This window comes from Phyllostomus hastatus, unplaced genomic scaffold (genome assembly GCF_019186645.2).
Source record: "Phyllostomus hastatus isolate PE091 unplaced genomic scaffold, TTU_PhHast_1.1 phas_contig_1, whole genome shotgun sequence".
In the NCBI taxonomy this organism is placed as follows: domain Eukaryota; kingdom Metazoa; phylum Chordata; class Mammalia; order Chiroptera; family Phyllostomidae; genus Phyllostomus; species Phyllostomus hastatus.
Genome location: NW_025333498.1, coordinates 27,520,399 through 27,546,488, shown reverse-complemented (window position 1 = coordinate 27,546,488; position 26,090 = coordinate 27,520,399). Strand labels below are relative to the sequence as shown.

Here is a 26,090-nt window from a genome sequence, read left to right as displayed (position 1 = left end):
ACTACATACCACCCTCTCTACCTCAATAATCTCTTGTCTAGATCATTACAGTTGCCTTCCAACTGGTGTCCCTGATTTTACACTTCCTCTTCCACAGGCTGTTCTGTATGAAGCCGCCAGAATTACTCTCCTACAACCCAACACAGAGCATGTCACACTGCTTCTCAAAGCCCACTGGTGGGGCTTAGAAATACTGCATGTTCACAAATATGGTGAAAACATAAGAAGAACTACTGAAAGAAATATGTCAAAAATTACAGTAGTCGATGGAAAGACTATGAAAGATTTTTTTATTTTATAAATGTTCTATAGTGTGGTTTTATTATTTTGCTAACTCAAAATACTTTTGAAATAGAAAAAAATGGACATAAAATATGTTTGGCTTCTACAGATAGATCATAATTCTCTGATTTTATACTGTATACAATATTAATACCTAGCTTGCCATTAACACAGCACTCAGGGGGCTAATTTACTCAATAAAGAGACTTCAAAAAAGAAAATGAATCACAAACCATGACTGCTCAGCACACACAGGAAGGCACTAATAATCTACAAAGACAAAAAGAGATCATCTGTAACCCAGGACTAAAATTAGTAATAATGTTGAAGGGAGTTCTACCAAATTATGCTTTCCAGAAGACAGCCACAGGCTCTTCTCTGGAAGGAAGATTGATCACCTTCATTAGCCTTGAAACCAAAGCAAAGACTTTTGGATGAGGGTATTTAATTACAGTGTTTATCTGATCACTCTGTAGTCATTTACATAAACAAGATGGCTTAGAGCACACACATTTGGGGGAGGGGGTGGACAGTAAAGGATAGTATTTGGTGAAGAGTGTATTTTAAGCCAAACAGTCCAATACCGTAAGTCAGAATTATTGACATTATATACTGGAGTTTTTAAAAATACAAAAATGTGCAGATACTACCCATTGTATTGCCTTTGGATTGTTGGACTTTCTGGTCTGATAACAGTAATAATAACAACAATGACAATAATGACGATATCTAACACCTACATAAGATTTACTTATGCCAGATCCTGGTGCTTTTACTTATATCAACTCATTTTACCTTTGTAATGACCCTGTGAGATTGATTACTATCATTATCCCCACTTTAAGAAAACAAATATAGAGAAGTTAAGTAACTTGTCCAAAGTTGCTCAGGTCAAGTGCATGGATTTGACTTCGCATAAGAAGACTGGCTAAAGAACAAAAGTTCAGCATTCTAAGCACTTTTGTACCTAAAGATGCTTTTTTGCATTAATACTTCCATCTTATGCCTAGAGTCACTAAAAATTACTTTGCATGCAATTGACAGAAGAATTAATCCAAACTTTCTATCTCCTTATATTGCTCTCTCTAGTGTTTTTTTTTTCTTTTCCTTTTCTCTTCTTTTTATAGTTTTGGATTGAAGTTATTTGACTAAGTTCAACAGTATAGGTGAAAAACAGAGAAGTGGGGATTTTCTTCTCATTTTATTGACTTATTTATTTAGAATATCTGCCTTTGATGTTTAAGAACATAAAATCTAAATAGCTAGAGCCTTCTTTGAACCAACAAGGGAAGGGTTGGGTAGAGAGATCTTTTTCTTACTCCCTGTCCCAGCACGTGGCCTCTGAGAACTGTCTGCTGCGATTTCACCGGTCAGAGGTGCGGACCAAGGAAAGGAGCAGTGCGCCTGTTTCCTTAAGGTAGCAGTTGTCACGTTCACCTTACTCAGGAAACAGTAATGATTTCGTTGTTGGTTGGCTATCCGTGATATCTATGATGTATAAAATATATCTTTTAGATTAAAAATGTAGTTTTCCATTTTGAAATTCATTTACTGATGAGGAATGTAATTAATAAAAGGTAGTCCTGACAAGGAGGCACAGGTGACCAAGGTCCACTAGTACACCTGACTCTCCAAAAAACTGTTTTTTTTTCTATGAACTCACCATTTTTATAACAACTTTCTTAATATTTTCAGAACAGCACTGTGAGAATGTCCGTGTACTCCTGGGAATGGAGTGACACATTTTAGCATTGTCCTCACTGACACAGTAAAGTCGCTCTGAGAAACAAACCAGGGCCCTGAGAGAATGGCACAGACACAAGCCAAGTGAAGGAGGTCATACCAGGCCAGGTTTAGATGACACTATGAGAAACGGGCATCTAGAGAGTGGTGGTGTAGTATCATGATAACAGGGCAGGGCTGCTGCTGGGCATTGTGGGGGGTGGGATATCTTAAAAGAGACAGGTTGTGAAAGGGGAAGCTAGGAAGCCCACACAGTAAAATGTGGATTCCTTAATTTGTATGGGAGCCATCTCGTTCATCTGGCTATGCTGATGGAAATGGCACAGACTTACATCCAGAGGAAGCATATACTAACTGAAGAGCAGAGGTCTCAGGGTCAAACAGACCTGCATTCAAATCTAATTCTATCAGCATGTATGGCTGTTTCCTCCACCTGTAAAATGTAGAAATCAAACTATCAAACTAGAAACAAAGTGCCTCACATCATGCATGTGGTGGTTGCTACAGAATACAGTTCGACTGGAAATAGGACAATATTAACTAAAGGAGCTTCCTTTGCCTACTCCATCTCCGACAGGCTCCATTTATAAGGAGTACAGACCAGAAATCCCATATCCTACCTCATCCTTTCCATAGTACCAGCTAGCTGCTGAGCTGTCCTTTCTAATTTTTAAATGGGCACAAAAATACCTGTCCTACCACTCATGGGAATGATTTGAGATTTGTTATTGTATCAAAGCATTTTATAACCCACAGAACAATGATATATAAGGCACTTTATAGTGAACATTTATTACATTTCTAGGAATAGTACTGGAAGCTTTACTTATGTTAAGTGCCCTTTTAAAGCCTCAACACGACACGGCACACTTATTGTAATTGTTTTTGATGTAAAATTTGTTAATAAAAGTTCAAAGAGGCTATGTGATTTCCTAAGTTCACATAGGTCCAAAGGAGCAGAGTGAAGATTCATTTCCATACTACTTCCAAATGGAGGCTTTACTTCTCTTTCCACTCAGAGCTCCAGATTTATTAAATAAATAAGATGGTGGGTGGCATTAATAAAAAAGGGAGGGGGGTTGGAAATCCCTGAATGATCTGCCCCTTCTGCAAAGCTGACAAAGAAAACATCCTGATAAAATCAGTGCTTGTATTTTAGAACAGACCACCTGAACACCTTGGGCTTTTATACATTTTTAAAATAGTTTTTATGTATTGAGTATAAAGTAAAAAGGGAAAAATAGATCCTTTAGATAAAAAAATATGGTATGCCATCCCAGCCAGATCCAAGCTTAGATTTTTTTTAAGTTCCATTCCAGCCATATTGCAAACATATACACAAATCACAAACAACACAAAAATAGGAAAAACATAAAGATTTCCTTTGTTTTTGGAAAATAGAATGGGAAACAACAGAAAGTTCTCAGAAATACAAATATTGTTTCATAATTGCTAACATGTCCTTTAGACATTAAGATAGATTTCTGTTTATAGTCTTAATAATTGCTAATATATCTCCTTTAGGCATTGAGATATACTTCTATTTATAATTTTAATACAGCTTTATTTTTACTCTTTATAAAAATAAGGTCTCCCAATAAAAACAGGGTATTTTACCAAACTAATCTATAATTTCCATCATTAAAATATAGGTATACATCCCAATTTCTAATTTCTTAGAACATTTGGCACAATAGGTTTGAGTCATTGGAATGAACAATTGCTCGGGAAAGCAGCACTGCCTCATTCAGGATGATCTGGTAGTCAACATTCATGTTCCAGTAAAATGGAAATTTCATGAGCAGAAACATTGAGCTCCTTGAGCATACATCAGTGAAGAGAATGTTTCTGAGCGCTTCTGAGCAAATTACAACTTAACCAGTTGGTCCCAGATCTGGGGTCTTCACTCCTTTTTACAGCTCTGCCAGACACAATCATGTAAGCCCCTTTTTAATCAAGTTATTTATTTTATTGCTGTTGAGTTATAGGAGCACCTTATATAGTTTGGATATTAATGATTTATGAAATACATCATTTTCAAATATTTTCTCCCATTACAAAGGTTGACTTTTCACTTCGTTGATTGTTTACTTTGCTATCCAAAAACTTTAGTTTGATGTGGTCCCACTGTATATTTTTGCTTTTGTCGCCTGTGATTTTGATGTTATATCCAAGAAATCTTGCTAAGACCAATGTCGTGAAGCTTTCCCCTCTGTTCTTCTAAGAATTTTATAGACTCAAGTCTTACATTTAAGTCTTTAATCCATCTTGAGTTGTATGGTGTAAGACAAGTGTCCAATTTTATTTTTTTGCAGATGGATATCCACCATTTGTCTTTTTTTTTTTTAACCATTGTATAGTCTTGATGTTCTGATCAAATATCATCTGACTGTGTATGTGGGGGGTTATTTCTGGGCTCTCTATTCTGTTCTATTGTTCTATATGTCTGTATTTATGTCAGTACTGTACTCTTTTGATTACTGAAGCTTTGTAATATGTTTTGAAATCAGAAAATGTAAGGCATTCAACATCTTTGTTCTTCTTTCTCAATATGGTTTTGGCTATTCAGGATCCTTTGTGGTTCCATATGAATTTTAGGATTTTTTTCCTATAAAAATGCCATTGGGATTTTGATAGAAATTTCATTGAATTTGTAGGTGACTTTGGGTAGTATGGACATTTTAACAACACTAAGTCTTCCAGTACATGAACACTTTTTTATCTTTCATTTATTTGTGTCTTCTTTCTTTTCTTTCAGCAATGTTTTATAGTTTTAAGGGTAGATAGATGCCTTTCACCTCTTTGGTTAAATTTATTTCTAACTCTTTTATTATGTTTGATATTATTGTAAATGGGATTGTTTTCTTAATTTCCTTTTCAGATTGTTCATTGTTAGTGTAATTGATTTTCACCTGTTGATTTTTGTCCCACAACTTTGCTGAGTTCATTTATTCTATCAGTTTCTTGTGTACAATCTTTTAGAATCTACTCTTTTCCTCATTTCATAACTTCTTTTTTATTTATTAATTTGTTTTCTAATTAAGAATGCATGCAAGAAAAACAGTAAAATCTACAAAAATATCAACATTTAAAAAATTCTCCCTTTAATTTGATGGTGTGATTCAATATAAAATTCTAAGTTCAAAGTAATTTGCCTCGTATTGTTCATAGTATTTCTGAGAGAAAAGTCTGATGCCATTCTATGCAGTCATGTTTGTGTGTATGCAGTATGCAGGGAGGATTTCTGAAATGAACAATAGTTAGTGCCTGTGTTTTCAGCTCCAACTCTTACTTTACTTCTTTGTTGAGTGTGAGCCCTTCTCTGAGTCCAGAACTCTTTGGAATTCTACTGGGTGGGCCAGATCCCTCCTCCACTGTAGCTGATATTTAAAAGTGGACTGCCTAGTTTCAAATTCTGGCTCTGACTTTGTCAGCTTGTGTCCCCTTAGCCAAGTCACTTGTCCCTCTTTATTTTCATATGCATAATAGTAGTATTTTAAGGATTGTAGGTACAAGTACTATTATTGCTATTATTCTTCTGTTTGGCTTTTTTAAACATCTTGCTTTTCATATTTCATTGGTTTACATATCTCTTTTGTTGATATTTCCAGCATGTTTATTTTTATACTATTCCTTTGCTTTAATGAACTCTGGGTAATGAGAGGAAAGAAGTATGTGAGTTCAGTCCTTTTTAAGTCAGAAGCAGATCTGGTTCTCAATTTTAGAAAATATTCAGCAATTTAATGGCTTTAGTGTTATTTCTTTAAAAAATAATTTACATTTTTAAATAAATTATTCTCTTTTTATGCATATAGTAGTATCTTTAGTATATTTTCCCAGTGATCTAATGACCCAGAGCCAAAAACAGGAAATTTTTTTCTGTAGATTTGTAGCAATAGTAGCAAAACTCTTCTAATGCTGGCTAAAGTTTAAATCTCTTGAAGCATTGAAGTAAAACCTCTTTGCAGCACTGGAAGTAAAATGAAAAGAGCATCAGCATGTGAGAGAAGGCCTAGTGTTCTCTTCGTGTTACATCAAGGTGAAAGTTAATAGTTTTACTGCATTTTGTGAAAGACTGAAAAAGTGAACCAGAATTAATACTGATAGTGATCATGATATGATAGCAGCCACAGTTTCAAAACTGCCTAAATACATACCAAGCAATTCATATATATCAAGTTACTTAATCTTCACAATAGAATGCTTGAATAATTTGCTCATGGCCACACAGCCAGTAAAGAACAGAGCTTTCTGACACAAAGGCCTGTCTTCCATGACTACATAGGGCCAATTTGGGACTTTGGAACCTATAGCTTTGAATAGCCTGCATTGATAAATGTCTATTACAGCATGTTAGGTACTTTCGTTTCCCTTTTGCTATAGCTTCTCCCTCTGTAGTCATAGAGGTCATTGCAGCTACCCGTGGTAGCTAGTGCTTGCATATCCATTCCCTTAAAATCCTGTCACCAAGTTTCTCATTGGAACCATCTGTCCTCTTAGAGGCTCAGCGCTGAGTGAGCTCAGCTGGAAATCCTCTAACCTCCCTTAGTGAGAGGAGGAACCATGCTGTCCATATTGCCAAAGTCAGGTGGATCTTCTTGCCATAATAGACACTCAAGTGTGAGTGTTCAGTAATGAGTGAGTAGTGGTAAAGAAAACAGATTAAGTTCCTGATGTTGAAGAGTGACCGTTGCTTAGGCAGAGAGATTTACTAAGTAGAAACTGGAAGATACTTTCCTACAGAGGTAATGTTAGAAATGGTAGGTAGGTCCTACAGTTCTGTTAATTCCACTATAACTTCGGTACAACTAATTTTCATTTTATGCAGCATATGTGGGTTAATCTGGAAGCCCAACCACAATTTATAAAATGTTTCTATAAGAAAAAGCTTTCCGAAAAACTAATACTAGGATTGTGAATGAATTTTTGGAAATAAATCACTTGTAAATTGAAGTTAACTTTCTAAAGCCTTTAATTTATTGGTTACCATTTCTTGTGTTTTCTCATTGAGTAATAAAGTTATAAAGAACATGAGATCAGAAACTATTTTCTATTACATAATAATATCACTCTTTGTTATTCTCTCTGCTGCTATTCCCACCCAGCAATTATTGTGGTTTCTTATATGTAGTAGATACTCAAAAACTTATGTGTATTGATTGTTCTATATTTAATATGGCTATCACTCAGAATAAAAATAGTATGTCCTTACTGGTTGTACCAGTCTGCAGTCCCTCCAACAGTGCACTAGGGTTCCCTTTTCTCCACAACCTCTCCAACACTTTTTGTTTGTTGCGTTTATGATGGCCATTCTCACTGGTGTGAAGTGGTATCTCATTGTGGTTTTAATTTGCATTTCTCTGATAGCTAGCAATATTGAGCTTCTTTTCATGTGCTGGGATGGGAGTAAAAGACAGAAAACTGTATTTGAACAAAAATTAAATAACAAAAAACCCTACACTCAAGTATTATCTTCAATACTGGGGGGGGGGGGATAGTATGTCCTGAGATATCTAGACTTCAAACTAGCTTTAATTTTGAATCACATAGCAAAGTTATTAATGATCTTTATAATATGAATTAAATAACTCCAACTTCAGTTATATATTTTATAATATTAAAAAATAAGTAAACTATAACATAGATTTGGATGTTTAGGTTTTTTTCCCTCTTGACTTATGATTTAGAGACAAATGGTCATTTTAAAGTCTAGAAGGCATGCAGACTTGGAAAGTCCCCAAAGCCCTGTGTTCTAACCTTCACTTTAAAAAACTTTCTTTGACTGGGACAGAGAGGGAATGACCTCTTCCCAGGAAACACTATGGAGCAGTCTAGTGCCCTGGAAATACATCTCTTCTGCTTTCTGGAAATGGTCTATCCCAGAATAGTGTAGGATGACCTAACCTCATCTCTTAGTTGGAGGAAGGTCATGACTAGGGAAGAAAGACATATTCCACATTTGCTTAGAGTACAATGACAAAAAAGATGCTTATTTCACAAACTGCATATTTTGCCTTTTCAGATGTAACTGTGTGGAACCCCATAATCCCAGCAATGACACACTAAAGGAATGGAGGGAGTCCAATGTTTCTGCCTCTGACATAATTTGGGAGAACCTAACTGTGTCAGTAAGTGAGACATTGAAAAAAAGTCATATTTTGAATTGCATTATGGTTTGGGGGCTTTTGTTAACATTGTGAGTGAATTATCACCACTAATGTAATTTTTTTTGAATACATACTACTGTAAAAGTGTTGTTTTTTTCCTTAATTTTACTTGTTTTAAGTATTCATCAGTAAACTGAGGTTTTCTTTCACTATTAAATTTTTCTAATAGTCAGTAGGCCTAAATTGCTCTACAAGCACACATACACATAATGTGAGTAGACTAACTGAAGGCATATTAACTAAGAACGGTGTTGACCTACATGAAACCATATGGCAGAATTAAGTTGGCTTTCTGTGTAAAGAAACTCAAACTCTTCTACTTTGCTCTGTAATACTGCTCCAGCTGTTCAGAATATGCTGATGGTGAGGGGCTGTTTGTTACTATTTTAGTGTAAATATTGAAGTCTTTGGGAAGAACAGAAGTCAATCTATTAACAAAATTCTGGCACCTCCTTCAGGAAGAGATTTCTTAGTTGTATTTTCTTCTTAACTCCCACTCAGGAAAGAGGATTGCAACATATTTTGCACCTTAAATCCTGTTCCTTTTAAAAACTTTTATTTTGCTCATTTCAGTTTTGTGATTATTTTCTCTCACAGCTATAGTTCTCCATTCTTCTGAATCTGTTATTATGCTTGTGCACTTATTTTTTCATCTGTATTTGCTTCCCTTACTTCTGTTTAGTCAAATCTCACAATTGGAAAAATTGAAAGGGGTCTTCTTTTATAAATATTTTTTAAAAATCTGAGTCATCATAGTTTCTTTTTTATTCTCCTCAGTTATAAACATTATGATCCCAAGCATCTTCTATTTTACCTACTTGTATAAGCTCAAATCCCATTGTAACATCAGCATAAAACTGTGAATTCTAGTTCATTTTATGAAACATCATTTTAGTAAGTGAGACAATTAGTGGAACAAAGAAATGTTTTTTGTTTTACAAATATACAACTCTAAATGTGATTTTTTAAAGTTGAGGTACAATTAATATGCAGCATTATATTAATTTCAGGCATACAGCATAATGATTCAATATTTGTATATATTACAAAGTGATGACCATAATAAGTCTAGTTAACATCTGTCACCATACATAGTTACAGAATTTTGATTCTTGTGATGAGAACTTTTGAAGTCCACCCTCCCAGCAACTTTCAAATATAAAAGGGATTTTTGTAAGAGCACTTGACCTATTGCCTATATTGTCAATTTTCCTCATTAAATATTTTCTTTAGAATCAAAATCAAATTATTTACACTCTGTTTAAAATCCAGTCTTGACCTATCTCTTACTACCTTTATTTTTGTCCATGTAATTTTCTTTAGACTAAGCCCTCACTCATCCATGTAATGGATGACCACTGATAACTACGCCATGGTTGATCCATGCAGAGGTATATCTTCTGTCTATATTTTCTTTTTCGGAAATGATAAGGATATTCTGTCTAAAGAATCAATTCAAAAACTCCTGTAGTCCCATCTCCAAATTATTTAACATGATAATTTACTCTATGTGCTTTATATTTTCTGAATAATTTAATACTAAATAATAATATTCATTCAATATAGCTGCAAGACTCACAGAACAATGGATCCGGCTTGCCGTGAGTTAATTTTCGGTATTAGAAGTTTCAGAGTTGAGCAGAGTACAGTGAACAGTATTTTGCAGTCAAAGTTTATCTAGCACCGTGTTTAGTTTATTTTTAAAGTTCTGTCAGAAATTTTCATATTTTTTATAGCTATGCAGTTTTGCATTAGATAATGGCTAATCTTGACCAGAAATAGCCTTATCACCAAAAGGAATGCTACATAGTGAAAAGATTTTACAATTTTTAAGTCAGTGAAGACCATTGAGATTCTTTTGTCTTAATTATTATACCAGGACTTCTTTTTTAAAAATTTTTTTATGCCAGGGTTTTTAAAAAAGCATCATCACAAGTATCACCAAAACCATTTTACTAATAAAGTTCTGTGCTAATGGCTATTATAACTACTTCATAAAGATAATAACATAACATTTACTTTGTATAGTAATTTGACAGATTTTTTAAATTGAATTTTTACATGTCATGATAGTTATTACCTTGCTAACTCACCAAGGGCAAAGAACTTTAGCTTTCTTTGGTTCTCCCAAACTGTTGTGTGCATAGTGAATGTTCCCTAAATATTTAATTATTATTTTGAAAAGATAGTCTTATATCACAAATGTACCATTTAACATGTCTTGTTTTTATTTATTTTTCAGCTTTATTGAGGTATAATTGACAAAAATTATTCACATTTAATGTGAATATGAGGTATTCCTCATAAAGTTTCCATACATGTATGCATCATGAAGTGACTACCACAATCAAGCTAATTAACATACTGATCTCTCACATAGTTGCCTCTTTTTTGTGAGAACAGTTAAAATGTACTCTTTTAGCAAATTTTGACTAAATAATATAGTATCATTAAATATAGTTACTATGCGGTGGATTAGGTCCTCAGAAACTATTTATTCTGCCTAACTGAACCCTTGGGCCCTTTGACCAGTACTTCCCCATTTTACTGCTCAGCTTTTCCATTACTCTGTCTGGTAATTGCTGTACTGGTATCTCTGAGCAGGAACAAGAGAAGGAACAAAAAACCCTCAAGAATTCATTTTTGGTACTTTATTTTTCACAGAGTTTGAGAAAGGGAAAATTAAAGCTATAATTAAGACCTGAGGGATTTTTCTTTGGTTTTTCAATTAGCCAAGTTGTTGTGCTCTGTATTAGCTTAATATGAATAATTGGAATTCAACCTTAGCTAGCAAGGAAGGTATTTGCAGTTAGATTAGAAAAGGGGAAAGAATTCTTTCCGATAATTAAAAGGTGTACTAACAAAATTTCTTAAGAATACTAGCCTTAGGGTTAGCTGCCCCAACTAGATTTACTGGTTGGTTGTTTTTTCTTGGATAATAGTGTAGTTATCTGTGGTTTATTCTAGAATCTTTAGAAAGTATTTGTTTTCTGTTATACAGGGACTCCAGGGCCTGAGGCATTGTTCAGTAAGTGGACTCTATGTTGGTGATCGATCTGTCAGTCTATGTTTTTCTTTAAGCTCTCTCTGTACCATGGCACCATTTCATTTCTGCTCTGGTCCAGAATATCTCTAGGATTGATGAGGTCACTGGTTTATTTAAACAATTATTTTCTCTGTTTTAAAATAAAAATATCTCAGTAGTCTACTCTTTAAAATAAGAGACGCCAAAATGATTTTAAAATAAAATTTTCATTTTCTAAATGTTAGTGTTTAAACTGCTCAGTTTTTCTTGGACAAAGAGAATTTTTTTGACTTTGCTGCCACCTCATGGCCAAGGCAGTAATTAGAAACGATCCTCCAGGACTTATAAAAATATACGCCAGGAAAAAAAAGACTGTGGAGAAGTTGTGCTAAATATGATCTCGGTCCTTTGCATAGAGTAACATTTTCTGTTTTGTTCTGTGATCTGAGTTCGAGCCCAATCCTTGACTCACAGTTTCATTTCAATAATAATATTGGGTTAGCCAAAAAGTCCGAATGTATTGTTCTATAAAATAAAAGACACATTTTTCATTTTCATCAATAACTTTATTGATTTTGATATTTTGAGTCTGTCAGCTATTTTGAGTCTGTCACCTATCTCCTGTGTGATGTAACATTGATTGTTCTCAATTAATGTTTCAATTTGATCACTATCAACTTCAAATAGTCTACCCACCACAGAGCATCATCCAGCAAGAAATCTGCAGCACAAAACTTTGGAAATCAGTCTTGACACATTTGATTAGTTACAGCACCTTCTCCGTACACGGGACAAATCTTTTTTGCATTGCAGCTGTGTTTTTACCTTTCTTGAAGTAATAAAGTGTAATATGCTGAAAATGTATATTTTCTTCCATCTTCAATATTAAATGCCTACACAAAAATTTACCAATTTTGATGTTTTTTTAAATGCCTGCTGATATGAAAGCTGTCATAACAATCTAATGAAATTGTTTTGAATGAAGTTAAAGACAACTAAGTGCTACTAGAGCATCATATAGAAAAAAACAAACTTTTTGGCCAACCTCAAAGTTTCTCATCTTTTTTGTAGCTTTTGGACTCCATAATTTTACAGAATCATGCTCTTCTTTAATAAGCAATAGTATTTCCACCATGGGCACCATATTTATATCACAGCTCTGCTGCTACCAGCGGCAGTGAGGTCATAGTAAATGATTAAACTCTTCTTGTCTCTGTTTTCTCAGACATGAAATTGAAATAATAACACCTACCTATTTTATAGGCTTGATGTGAAAATTAATTAAGATGATGCATTTAAATTAATTAAGATATATTTAAGTGGTTTGGCATAGTGTCTGACCCTAGTAATCTCTCACTATCAAGTGCGTCAGGTTTTTAACAACTATGGTGTTAGGAACTTAGTCGATACAAGGTTAAATACACATTGATTGGTACAGCAATTAGTTTTATAGATTTAAATTTAATTTTAAAAGGCAAACATCTTAAAAGTGGTTCATGTTCAAATTTTACACAATATAAACCTTTGATATTGCTTACTCCCTGACCTATCCTGACAGAATTCGTCGAGTATAATGTGCTGTCTGTTAAATCACTGTGAGAGCCACAGAGGAAGTGCTTCGGCAACTCGACTGCAATTGATCTTCAGATGCTAGACTGCTGAAAGAGCTGTGTCTGTTTTTCTCTTAATCACCCCATTTGTTTTACCTCCTCTGGCAGGAATGCAAGTCTTTGCACGGAGAGTATGTTGGACGAGCCTGCGGTCACGATCACCCATACGTCCCAGATGTTCTGTTTTGGTCAGTGATCCTGTTTTTCTCCACAGTTACTCTGTCAGCCACCCTGAAGCAGTTCAAGACCAGCCGCTATTTTCCAACCAAGGTACTTAGACTACAGTTTTCTTGATTAAAATGTAAACCTACATAAAGCATGTTTTATAGTCATACATGTTTTAAGACAAAAGGAAGAGCAATTGCTGTGATGAAAGGGGCCACTAAAAAACATTTGTGTAAGCGAGCTGCCAGATTAGGAGGGGAGATAGGTGAGGGAGGGAGGTAAAGTGAAAGCACTTTTGAGACAGGTGCTAGGAAGGGCACTTGACCTCCAGGCTTTTCTCCATAACTTCAAATCCCAAAGATGAACTCCTAGGTTTTGGAAACTGAAAGCACTCTCTGCATTACTGATTGTCACTTCCCTTGCCCAGTGAACAGTGGGAACTATTCCAGGCTGACAGATACCTCGTTGGAGCCACTGTTGCATTCTCTAATTGGGAAAGCCCCTGCAAAACTCATTGGAATACTATTCTTTTTTATTTTTAAAGTGTCAGACCCTCCCCCAAACCCACCACGTTTGCATCTGCATATTTGGAAAGGAAAGTAAACAGAGAAACAGCTTAGTTCAATATTTAACACTGCAAAGTAACACCTATAATATCTGACTCAGCCAATAAAAAATGAGAAAAAAAGACCCAAGAAAACAAGCTTCTTAAGGATGAGCTGAGATTATAATCAAAATTGCACCCTGGGAAAATATTTCAAGAACTGTATCCTCTGCAAAAAACTTCTGTTTTTGTTACCTCTTTCCATAGGGTGAAGGTATTTTTTCCCTCAAAAGTTTAATTTGATTAAATTATTTTGGGAGCTTAAAACAATAATATTCTGCATTTTTGTGTGTGTTCGTTTGTGTGTCATAGATTCATACTAATACAGAAGCCAGATCTTGTTGATAATTATATAAGGATTTTTGCTTAAAGAAAAATTTATGCATGAGAAATGGCTTTAAAACTGACTTACCTAGAGTAACTTTTAAATTTGCCCACTCTGTTGTGCATATTCCTTGCTGCCATACTTATATCCCAGATAAACTAACTAAAATATTATGCTTCTTTAATAAAAATGATAATTTTATATTATGGTGCTTCAGGTTTATCATATTAAAGTGTTGCCTGTGTGAGAAAGAGTCCTAAAATTTTGTCACATTCCTGCCACATGGCCTTGGTCTGTGTTCTCAATATTCATGCACTTATCTTCATAATAAACTTAGATTTTTAAATAAATATTAAAAATAACACGATCTCCATTATAGCTCTTTCACAATGCCTTATCCTGGAAAGGTCGACTGTATATTCATCTTAATGACAAAGATATGTAAATATATATTCATGTTCTGACAAAGCTAATGATAATATTATAGTATGCATAAAATGTATTATGATATTATGTCATAAAGTGTTTATAAAGTGTGACTGTAGATTACATTCCTGAGTCTTCCTGTCTATTTAGTTTCTTCAAGTGACAAATGTTTTCATTATTTTTAGGTTCGATCCATAGTGAGTGACTTTGCTGTCTTTCTTACAATTCTGTGTATGGTTTTAATTGATTATGCCATTGGAATCCCATCTCCAAAACTACAAGTACCAAGTGTTTTCAAGGTGAATTTATGACAGCATTTACTGTTTACTTCTTCATATTTATAGGCCTAATCTTCATTTAGATAATGGTTATAACTCTAGAACTTGGGATTTTCATGAAAATATAAAGATATAGATTAATAAAATGCCCATACCATGAGTAAAATTTTGGTCTATTATTTTAAACATAGGAACCACAGAATAGAAACCTAGAGGCCACTTGAAAATACTTTCCTGTCAATATTTCCAGTTGAAATACCTATATACAACACTGCTAAGAGATAAGGAAGCATTTTGAAATACGGGAAATGTATTATCTTGATGCAGAATTGCCCAATGGATAGGGCTTGGAAAACAAATAAAAACAGGTCTGATATAGAATTCTGACCCTCTTACTAAGATTGTGACCCTGGGCCAGTTACTTGAACCTCCCTGAGCCTCGATTTTCTTACTTGTCAAGTGGAATCGGGGACTCCCTCAGAATTTTTGTCAAGAGACTTATTTTGGGCCCTGGCTGGTGACTCAGGTGGTTGGATCAGCCTCCTATAGACCAAAAGGTTGCAGGTTCGATTCCTGGTCAGGGCACATACCCAGGTGGTGGGTATAATCCCTGGTGAGGGTACATATGACAGGTGACCAATTGATGTATCTCTCACATAGATGTCTCTCTCTCTCTTTCTCTCTCTCTCAAAACAATGAAAAAAATGTCCTCAGGTGAGGAAATAAATATACAAACAAATAAATGAATAAATAAATAAGAAAGAAAGACTTGCACTGGGGTTTGTCTTTGGTACCAGCCATGTTTAGAGCCTTTACCTGAACCCCTGATGTCACAGTGTCTTTTTGCTGTTGTCAGATAATGGCCTGTGCACCCATCTAAAATAACAGTTACACACAGTTGTCAACATACTATTTGTAAATATAAATAAACTTGCCAATTGTAAATGATATTATTTTATTTAATATGAGTATTGATTAAGAACACAGGTTTTTTCACCAGTATGTCAGAATTCAAATCCTATATCCACCACTTACATAGCTTTGGGATCTTGGGCAATTTGCAGGACCTTTCCATGTCCCAGTGTCCTTATCTGTATCGCCTTATCTATTGTGAAGGGAAAAATGAGTTATAATATCTAAAGCACTTATAATGGTGCCTGTACCTTTTAAATACTTTGTAAACATTAGTATTATTAATTTTATAGCTCACTCAGCAGACTCATTTATGATTAGGGTTTTCCTGGTAGTATCTGTCAAATACAATTTGATTAAGTGCTCATTAATCCAGTTAATAACTATGCACATTCTTTTATTTTTCATAGCCCACCCGAGATGACCGTGGCTGGTTCGTTACACCTGTAGGTCCAAATCCATGGTGGACAGTAATAGCTGCTGTTATTCCAGCTTTGCTTTGTACCATTCTAATTTTCATGGACCAGCAGATTACAGCTGTCATCATCAACAGAAAAGAGCATAAGCTAAAGGTATATCTTAATGTTAATTTCAATGTAAATCATGGTGACTTGATTGACATCAAGTGATGTTCTTCTACTTTATATTCTGTAGTCATTTGTACAGTGAAATATTAAAATAATGTTTTAAGGTTCATAATTTTTATTGTCTGTATTCAGGATACTCTGTCTTACAATAAACTTAAACTTCATTATTTTTAATGACTTAATTCATTTATAGCACTTAGCTGAGCTTTAAACTCTGAAACCTTATCTCCAGGGCTTAAAATAAAAACATTGCCTAAATTTTAATTTTACCATGTCTAACATATTTTAATGAAATAGTAATAATGTACTTTGCTGAAGTGCAGCTTTATCAATTTATCTTCCATTGAGGATTTCACTAGTTCTTGATTTGAGTCCAACTATGTCTATTAGATTGTATTCATTATTGGAACAACTTACATCTTCAGATATTCTCATTTCTTCAATTATTCTTCTGTCTATAATGCCTGTGACAACAAAACCCATTTGTAAATGTTAAAGTTTTTAAGTGACACCTTTATTGAGTTTTATTGCAGATCTCAATGACTCCTCTCTCTTTTATTTTTAATCAAGAGAATATATATGCATATATTTTATTTATTATATTCTGACCCTATCATTCTGCAACTGCAAATGATAAAATTGTTTACTGGTATACAATTTGAGATAAGCAATGTGAGTACTATCACTTATAAGAATGTGTTAAATAAAATCAAAATCATTGAGTGGTTACAAATTATCTAAATCAAACTTTATAAAAACAAAGCATGCACCATCCTGTTTTGTGTTGGTATCATGTATACTCTCTTTAAATTCTAGAAAAAGGTCCATTGTTAGAGCAACAGAAATCATGCTTTACAGAATTTATAAGTATGTTTGTTAGAAAGATTAAAATCTCTGATTGAACTATTTGATGGGAAGTAGAATAACATAAATGTAAGGAAGCACAATGATTTGTAATGTCTTGCTAAAAAGGAGTTTTATGTCTATATCAGAGAGAATGAGTCTATCTTAAAACAAAGCATTTTTCATTCTCTTTGTAGAAAATAACTTGTGAGTGATTAAAATCTCTTTTGAAAGTTCATGCTTGTTTTTGTCAAAATTCTTAAGGATATATTTTACAAAAATATCTCATAAAAGTCTTAGAAACTAAACCAGTAGTGCTGGTATGTTTAACAACCAGTCCTTTGCATATCAAAAAGAGAGAGAGATCCTTATTCATAATGTTTGCTGACTTCCATGGTATGAATACCCCCATCGTGTCCCATTTTATGCTACCAGTGTGACATCAATTGGCAGGAAATTTTTTTGAAAATTAAACAATTGGCTCTGATAAGCCTATATGAGCTGGCTCCCAAAATGCCACTGAACTGTGCAGTTCAACATTGGAAACTTTGAATCATTTACAGCCCTCAACACATGGAATTCAGACCTCCAAGTTTAACAGCCTACTTATTTAATATCAATCACTTAAAAGTATTATTTGCTTTTAAAATATTAGCCTTCTGCAAAAGCAAGTGCCACCACAACTTAATTATTAAAGTTACATAGTTGATTGAATAGATCAATAAAACAAGTGTTAAGTACTTTACATTGTTAGTCTGTTACTCTCTAAGAAGTAGGAAAACAGTTTGCCTAAACATCAGTTTATTTTTTTAAAACTGAAAACATTTATACTTTTCATTGTAAGGTAATATATGATTTCAGTTAAAAAATTAGATAATATAAATAGTTAGGAGAAAAAAAGTGGGAAAATATTATAATTTCATTACCCAGAGATAATATAGTTAACATTTTGTCATAGACCCAAGTATATATTTTCATACTATAGATGTCATTTGCATTTTTTAACATAAGGGTATTATCATGGTAATTACCCCATGTCAACAATATAAATCTGCATTATTATTTTAAAAGGCTGTACATATATTTTATTTTGTAACACAGGTTTTAAAATGAACTGAAAGACTCCTATTTTAAGAAGAAAATAAGTTGTACAATCATTGGTTCTCTTTCAAAGAAAAAAATTGTTTTTTTAATAAGATAGAAATCCCAGAGTTTCTCTGAAAAATTATCCTGTTAAAGGTTATCAGCTAAACTGATGGCAGCAGTATTTTTTCTAAGTATTAATGGAATCATATTAAAGCAAATGTGACAGTAAGTGAACATTTGCTGAAGGTGATATTATGTTTTTGACCACTCTCTCTCATTGCTCCTTCCAGTTTCTCAACCTTGTAAATTGGACAGCACTTGCTTCTGTTCTTTATGAGCCTGTGGTAGGCCCCTGACACCCACAGTCTTTGCCAAATGCCAGACCGACAAATGCAGTGTTTTCCTTCTTTACATACCATGTGGAATAACTAAAATACAAGAAAGCGTTCTTTACATAGTTTTTCAGCTACTTGCATTTATAGAATTAAGTGTAGAACAAAAACATTTAATTTTTTTGTGACTAAAATCAACTTGAGGATACATTAGTAAACTATATTATATTGTTTGTACATTACTTTGTATTATACAAATAAATAACCATGTAATCAAAAGGTTCATAGTTTTGCCCTTCAACAGCATGGATTTAGTAAGTAACAGAACAAAGCTGACTTAATTATAAACAGCTATATTTCCCCAAGTGAAAGAGCCAGTCTGTTCTTGACCGCTGTGAGTCTGAGCACCCCATTTTCCTCCTTGGATTTGGATATTTGCAAAGGAAGTTCCTTGCAGTACAGGCAGGTTTTATCTACACTGAGCACTTTTTTCCCTTGTTAGCCTATAACCTTTGTCTTTTATAAGCTTTGGTGGTCTACTGCTGCTGATTTTCCTGTTGACAATAATGAAAATTCACTTTCTCGGGACATTCTTCACTCAGAGCAGCGGTTAGCTCCGTAGCCGTTCCCCCTGCCGTTGCTTCTCTGAAATGTTCGCACAGTCTCCCAGCTCTGACTAGAACCACATTGTCATGAAAAGAGAAGTACTTCTTGACTGTCTCTCCAGACCACAAGTTAACCTCATTTTCAGCTAATTTTTTTTTCTCTCTCGAAAACCCATTTTTGCCTTGGGTGAAGCATTCCCAGAAATAGTTCAATGAAGCATGTTTTGTATTTCTGTACCAAGTACCAGGTGGATTCCACATTATGTATCTAAGCCTAGGTCTACATCATATATCCCATTCACCTTGGAATTTAGTTTTTTCATTCCTTATCTCTCCTAACTTATCTCGTAAGTCTTTCCACTTTTTCTTTATTTCCATTACCAAAACTAGTGGTTGGTTTTCTTTTAGAGTTTTCATGCCACTAAAAATGGTTTTCATTATTTAGTGAGTGTTGCTACACAGACAGGAAAGCTGCATTGACCTGCAGCGGTGAGGCCCAACTCACTTGTTCAGTAACTTACTCCTCTCTCAGAATGAAAAAGCTCAAAATTAGCCAAACTCCAACTCACTGTACCCCATGATCTTCTGGGTTGCTCATGGAGATCTCATCGTAAGGTACATAAGTGTTGAATTTATGTCATGCACCTGAAACTAATATAATATAGTACATCAACTATACTTTAACAAAAAATGTAAAATCTACAAATATAAAAATTTGAGAATGTATATTATCACCTATATTAATATAAATATAGATCCATATTCTTATCTAGCATTTTTTGCTTGTTTGTTTCTTCCTAAGAGAAGTAGAATATTGAAAAGCATTAAAAATATTTGTTTTTTTTTAAGTATTCTCTAAAAGTGGGAAGAGAGATATTATTTTACAGAAAAAGAAAGTTTCTGCTCAGATACAACTGTGGGCTTTTCTACATGTTTCTGTAGACAGTTCAGGCTTCTTTTGACATCATTCTTAATAAACAGCAATACAATCGCAGATCACTTGAGTAAATGAATGCATTTGTAACACTCATTTGGCACCACATTCTCTTGATGATTATGGCATTTGATATGTTCTTTTTTGCCCTCTTTGTCAGCCTGGTTCTTCATGTCAATCTATAGTCTTTTATGTGGTTAACTTGACAGATGCAGGAAATTGCTGCCAAGCTTCAAAATGAATTTTTTTCAGCAGTGGCATCTGGGTATCAGATGGTCCTCTTGGCTGGCCTCTTGTCTTGCTGCATGTTGGTTTTAGTGGGGTCTGCTGTAGCATCACCTGTTGCTATGCTGCCTTTTCCTTCCATATGTCCATTTCCCATGATTCATGGATGAATGTGAGAATAAAAGCTCTGGTTCTGTCTTTATTTCAGAAAAAATATTCTACAGAAATATGTTAGAAGGTGCAGAGTTCTCCGTCTGACAAAGGGATACTTCCCTTTGGCTGTCATGTCTCTCAGCTAATGATTTGGTTACAAAGACCAAATTTTTAGAGACATTTTAAATGAAAGGGAAGGAGATGGACAATGGTTAATTAGTGGAAGTGCCAGAATTGCTTTATTTCTTTGAGTCATATCAAATTAAGATGCTCCCATTGTTGTACAACATAATCATTGAGGTGGGAGGGGGTTCTTTTTTTGTTTTCATTATGTACTTGTACTTGACAAAGCTAGCTTTCTAAGGAAATTATTTCCCCTGAAAGCATTACTTTGTCTGCTTCTTACAATCCAGAATCTTACTGTTTACATTTGTATCTCATTTTTAAAACACTAAATAAGAGCTATAGGAAATCACTATCATGAAGAACTCCTTCCTCATATTTTTAAGCCATAGTGAACATGGGTCCGAGTGTGCAAGCTCAAGGCCCCAAGTCTTATGCCCTCTGACATTTATCTCCCTATTGCTAGCACCTGTTCCATTCTCTCTCAGCAGCACTAGAGCTTTGCACAACCCCAGGGGGCATCATTCACACTCTACTGCCTCAGAGGCAGGAGCTTGAGTAAGTCCTTCATTATTCTCTCTCTCACTCCAGAGTCTCTAGGACAAAACAGTCCTCTAACTGGTTAAGACATTGTCCTTTAAATGGACCCACATTTGAGTTCTATTCCATACCACTGCATCTTCCAAAATGCTCTGCAAATGGACCTGAGGAACATACTATGGCTCTGGTGAAGCTTTTTGTTGAAGCAGATACCATGGTGTTTCTCTTTTCACTCCTCAGCTCTTAGTAATGAAAATCTCTCCTGCATTACTCAAAAAGAAAATTTTCTAGTGTCATCTTCACAAGGCATTTTGTTGAATTGGAACATTGCTCTGACAAAGCTGACCCACTGAATTGATGGCAATGCACAAGGAAAATGTGGTTATGTGGTTATCTCCCATTTTCTCCTTATCACCTCCTGCACTTTTATGATTTGGCAGGGATGGGCAGAAAGGAAGGGAAGTACAACTGACTTTAAGGTGTTTTTCTTAATACAACAATTAACAAAGCAAAATAGCAGAAAAGAAATACTATCATGACAATTATGCAACAAATACTCAATATGTTTCACTCCAGGCTATATGAGCTTTCATACTAACTACAAACTGCTTGCAGTTTGGTAAAACTGCCTGTGGAAAAAAAAAGGCAAAATTATTCTTCTAGAAGAATTGGTGATGTCTGCTTATGATTATGAAAACAAATTTAACAGCTACACTTACTTAAAAATTACACATATTAAATTTTATTCCAAAAGATGTTTCAATGATGCATATTTCCTTTTTAAAAAGTCAATAAGTCTGTAACTTATTGATTGCTTATCATGTGCCAATGATTGTGCTAAAAACTATGGGAAATACAGAGAAATTATATGATAAATTACCTGCCCTTAAGATATATACATTTATTGAGGAGCCTTGAAACAAATGAGGACAAAAGAGAAATTCATTGTTCAACTGCTAGAATGTAATAGCCTCTAACGTTCGATTGGTGTGTACCATACACGCACTATTGTTCTGAATTATTTGCAAAATTAAATAATGTGATTCTTGCAACAACCCAATGAGGTTGGTAATCATCATCACCATTTTTTCAAATAGGGAAGCAGGTACAAGAGAATGCCATAGTTTTCAGACTATAAGATGCACTCCCCTGCCCTAAAATTTGGGAGGAATAGTGGTTGTTAATGCTGCTGTTGAGTTTTGTTTACATTTACATTGGTGAAATATTATGTTGTTTATGTTTTTAAATATTTTTCCACATTTTTTTCTTCAAAAACTTTTTCCTGTTTTCCTCCTTTAAGACCTAGGTGGGTATCATCCAAAAAATATCGGTAAATCATTTATCCAAGGTCATTGATTGATCTAGCATTTGATTCCAGGCCACTTATGTCCAGAAACTAAACCCTTAACCACTTTACTATACTACCTTTTCCTAAGAGTTGGTATCTAAATGAGGCCAAGCCCTTTGCTACTTGTCAGTTTCCTGAAGGGGATATAGAGAGAGATTAATGCTTCTGTTCCCCATTTTCATTCTCTCCTCAGATAGGACTGACCTAATCACCCTCTCCAAGAGATCAGTCTTCAGTTCCCCGAGTTTCCATATGCCCCTTGCGTCCATTTTTCCTGTTTGGTCCAAAGAAGCACTTAAGTTTGTAATACCGGGAAGTTAGTGGTCATAGAGTAGGATCCCAGAGAAGATAGAAAACACAAAAACTATGATTTTTTAAGGAGAAGCTAAATTTTTCCTGTCACTGAAACTGAAACAAATGGGAACAAGATAGTATATATACATGTTCTCCTGATATTATTTTTCCCAAAGTCACCCGTTGAAAGAGAAGAAGGCAATTGGAAACTGTGTTAGAGAAAAATTGATCTCAGGAAGATCCAGGAAGTGGTCTCTGTCTTCGATCAGCTCATTCTTAGCTCTGTTGTTGTCACAGTCTTTTACTGTGTTTTCCCAGCCTGATACCTGATATATAGTTGGCACTTAATGATTTTTTTAATCAACAATGAATGAATTGTGAGTAATGTTAATTGTGAATTGACTCTCCTATATAAGGAAACTATGGAAGTGATTGTATTTGATACTGACCTTACTTATTCAATAAAAATGGCATGGAAGCTAATATAACATTGACCTAAAAATATATTAAGCCTGTTAAAGTTTAGAAGTTAGAGAAGGCACTATAATCATAATTGCAATAAGAACACATCTGCAATATTTCTTCAAGTGAATTATATATCTTGAGGCTGTTTACCTTTTTATCTTTAATTTATTTTGCATTTTAGAATCAGTTGTATGAGATTTAATATAGCATCTTCCCTCTATTCCTACCGTTTCATGGTGATCATGTTGTCTCTGTACAAATTCAGGTTCTATGAGAATACTCTTTTTTTCTTTAACAGAAAGGTTGTGGATACCACCTGGATCTATTAATGGTGGCTGTCATGCTTGGTGTGTGCTCCATCATGGGCCTGCCGTGGTTTGTAGCTGCCACTGTTCTCTCCATCACTCATGTCAACAGTCTAAAGCTGGAATCAGAATGTTCAGCTCCAGGAGAACAACCCAAATTTCTTGGCATTCGGGAGCAAAGAGTTACTGGACTTATGATTTTTATTCTTATGGGTTCATCAGTCTTTATGACCAGCATTCTGAAGGTAATAAAATCTGCCTTTATGAATTTGAGAGAAGGCAAAATATATTTATTATTGTTTAAGGAATTTCATTTGAAACTACACCAATATGCAAATATTTTATGGCATGTGATGAAAGTGATGAATTTCTTTGCCATGTTTATATAACTTAATGGGGAAAATTATGTGCTGTATTTTTAAAATCCTTAAATACATAAGAATTTGGTCTGGCAAAGTAAAATGATGTGTAAATTATTACCATAATTTTGAACTACTGACAAAGTTGTGGGAAAGAGTCACTTATTGCTGACTAACTTGTGACCTAAATTCACTGCAGGCCTACACAAAATTAGGCTTTTATTTTCTAATCACTGGAAAGCTTTATTTGCAATTAACATTACTTAGTATAAGATAGAGGTACAGAAATGAGCAATGTCATGGTCATGGCCACGTACACTGTTTTATGTGTTCCATAAAACTAATAACATAAGAGCATTAAAGAGTAATTATTTTGTCCTGTAAGTTTATCAGATATTTCCAAGATTTTATTATAACAAATTCTAGTTGTCCATAATTTGAAAATCTAATTGAATTAGTTTACATAAGTTTATTCTTATTTAATCATTTCACAAGCATGTTTGCAAGAATTGATTTACATGTTATATAAATAACTCTAGAGACAGGATGATGCTGAGCTATTCCAAGAAAAAGAGAAAAATTAAACAATCTGCAATTTTATAATATCTGATATAATATAGTAACAACGTCTGAGTATTAGCTCCATTCTTCATCTTTAAGCCAAATATCCTATTTGAAAATAACTTGTACCTTTTCCTCAATTGTTCTTTTACAGTTTATTCCCATGCCAGTGTTGTATGGAGTATTTCTTTATATGGGTGCTTCATCTCTAAAGGGAATTCAGGTAAATTACTAACAATAATACAGGCACATCTATGAGGACTTAAGATCTATTGATGCTAAGTCATGTGATAATTAAGAAAATAACATCATGTTAGAAACAAGCTTTGAAACATAATTAATTTTTTTAAACTGATCAGAATTTACAGAAGTTAAAGATCCTCACCAGCATAATCTTAAGGCACTTATGTTTACCATTAGTGTATTAAAACTAAAAGGTTTAGATTTCACAACTATTTTAGAAAAGTAATCATAGTACATTTCAAAGTATATATAAATACTTTTAATCTCTGATATTGTAATTATGGTTATAGATATCCATGAGAATAGAAAAAAAATTTATGCACAAAAATATTCATTGCAACATATACTTTCAAAATGTTAGAAACAATCCAGTTAACCAACATCACTAAATAATTAAGTAATCTATGGTACATTCACTGAGAAGTGATAATTACTGATGACCATAAAAAGTAACATGGCAGAAAAACATATGTCATAGGCAAAATGAAAAAGTAGGAGAAGAGGTTGAACCTACTATGGGTTTATAAAGCTATGAGTGTTAGCCATATTAAAAAAAAAGGAGACAGAGAATTAAAACCGATTTGTTAAGAGTGAGATTCTAGGTGATTTTTTCTTTTGCATTTGTGTTTTTATTATTATCATAGTTATATTTATAGGATGATTTTAAATATTGAACTAAAAATAAAGGTATAAGGTAAGGCAGTTTCAAAGTATAAGGAAAACCTTATTAATTGTTTAATGAAGTATTGGTTGAATAAATATAGTTGTATTAGTTTCTATTGTTGCATAACAGGTTACTGTAAAATTTAGTGTCTTAAAACAACAATCATTTATTATCTCACATCCTCTGTGGGTCATGAATTTGGGAACAGATTAGCCAGGTGATTCTGGCTCAAAACGTGTCATGTGGTTGCTGTCAGGATATGGACAAAGGCTGTAGTCATCTGAAGGTTTGAGTAGGGCCGAGGGTTGCATCTAAGAGACATATCACACAGCTGTGAGAAAGAGGCATCAGTTCCTGCCTAGTGTTTGGTAGGAAGCCTTAGAGTTTTCCCAGATGGACCTCTCCATAGGTCACCCAAGGGTCCTCATGGCATGCAAGTTAACTTCCATCAGAGTGGGCGATTTGAGAAGAGAGGAAGTCACCGTGCCTTTTGACTTAGTCTCCAAAGTTGCCCATGGTCACTTCCACTTTTTACTGTCGGAAACAAAATCACTGTGGCTAGCTCGCACACACAAGGAGAAGGAAGTTAGACTTTTGAAGAGAAAAACACTAAAGAATTTGTAGATGCATTTTAAAACAACGCAAGTGTTTTCTAAATCTTTATAGAGGCTTTTGGCAAATTGTTCCTGCTTATGGTACTGCAGTAGGTTGAATAGTGTTCCCCAGAATTTGTTTCTGCCTGGAATCTCAGACTGTGACCTTATTTGGAAATAGAGTCTTTGCAGATGTAATTAATTATGGATCTCAAGACAGCTCATCCAGAATTTAGTGTGAACCCTAAATCTAATCACTGGGGACTTTAGAATGAGAGAGGGCACAGGAAAGG

General features: G+C 34.3%; 1 protein-coding gene across 6 annotated transcripts in view; it reads left to right on the top strand.

The window, feature by feature from the left end:
* Positions 1-26,090, top strand: part of SLC4A10 (solute carrier family 4 member 10) — a 268,818-nt gene that overhangs the window by 219,182 nt on the left and 23,546 nt on the right. For all 6 annotated transcript variants that reach the window (XM_045850821.1, XM_045850997.1, XM_045850689.1 and 3 more), the window contains 6 exons: positions 8,048-8,153; positions 12,936-13,097; positions 14,533-14,646; positions 15,948-16,109; positions 23,371-23,622; positions 24,452-24,520. In XM_045850821.1, the coding sequence (XP_045706777.1) occupies positions 8,048-8,153; positions 12,936-13,097; positions 14,533-14,646; positions 15,948-16,109; positions 23,371-23,622; positions 24,452-24,520 (865 nt within the window). The remainder of the gene's footprint in view (positions 1-8,047; positions 8,154-12,935; positions 13,098-14,532; positions 14,647-15,947; positions 16,110-23,370; positions 23,623-24,451; positions 24,521-26,090) is intronic.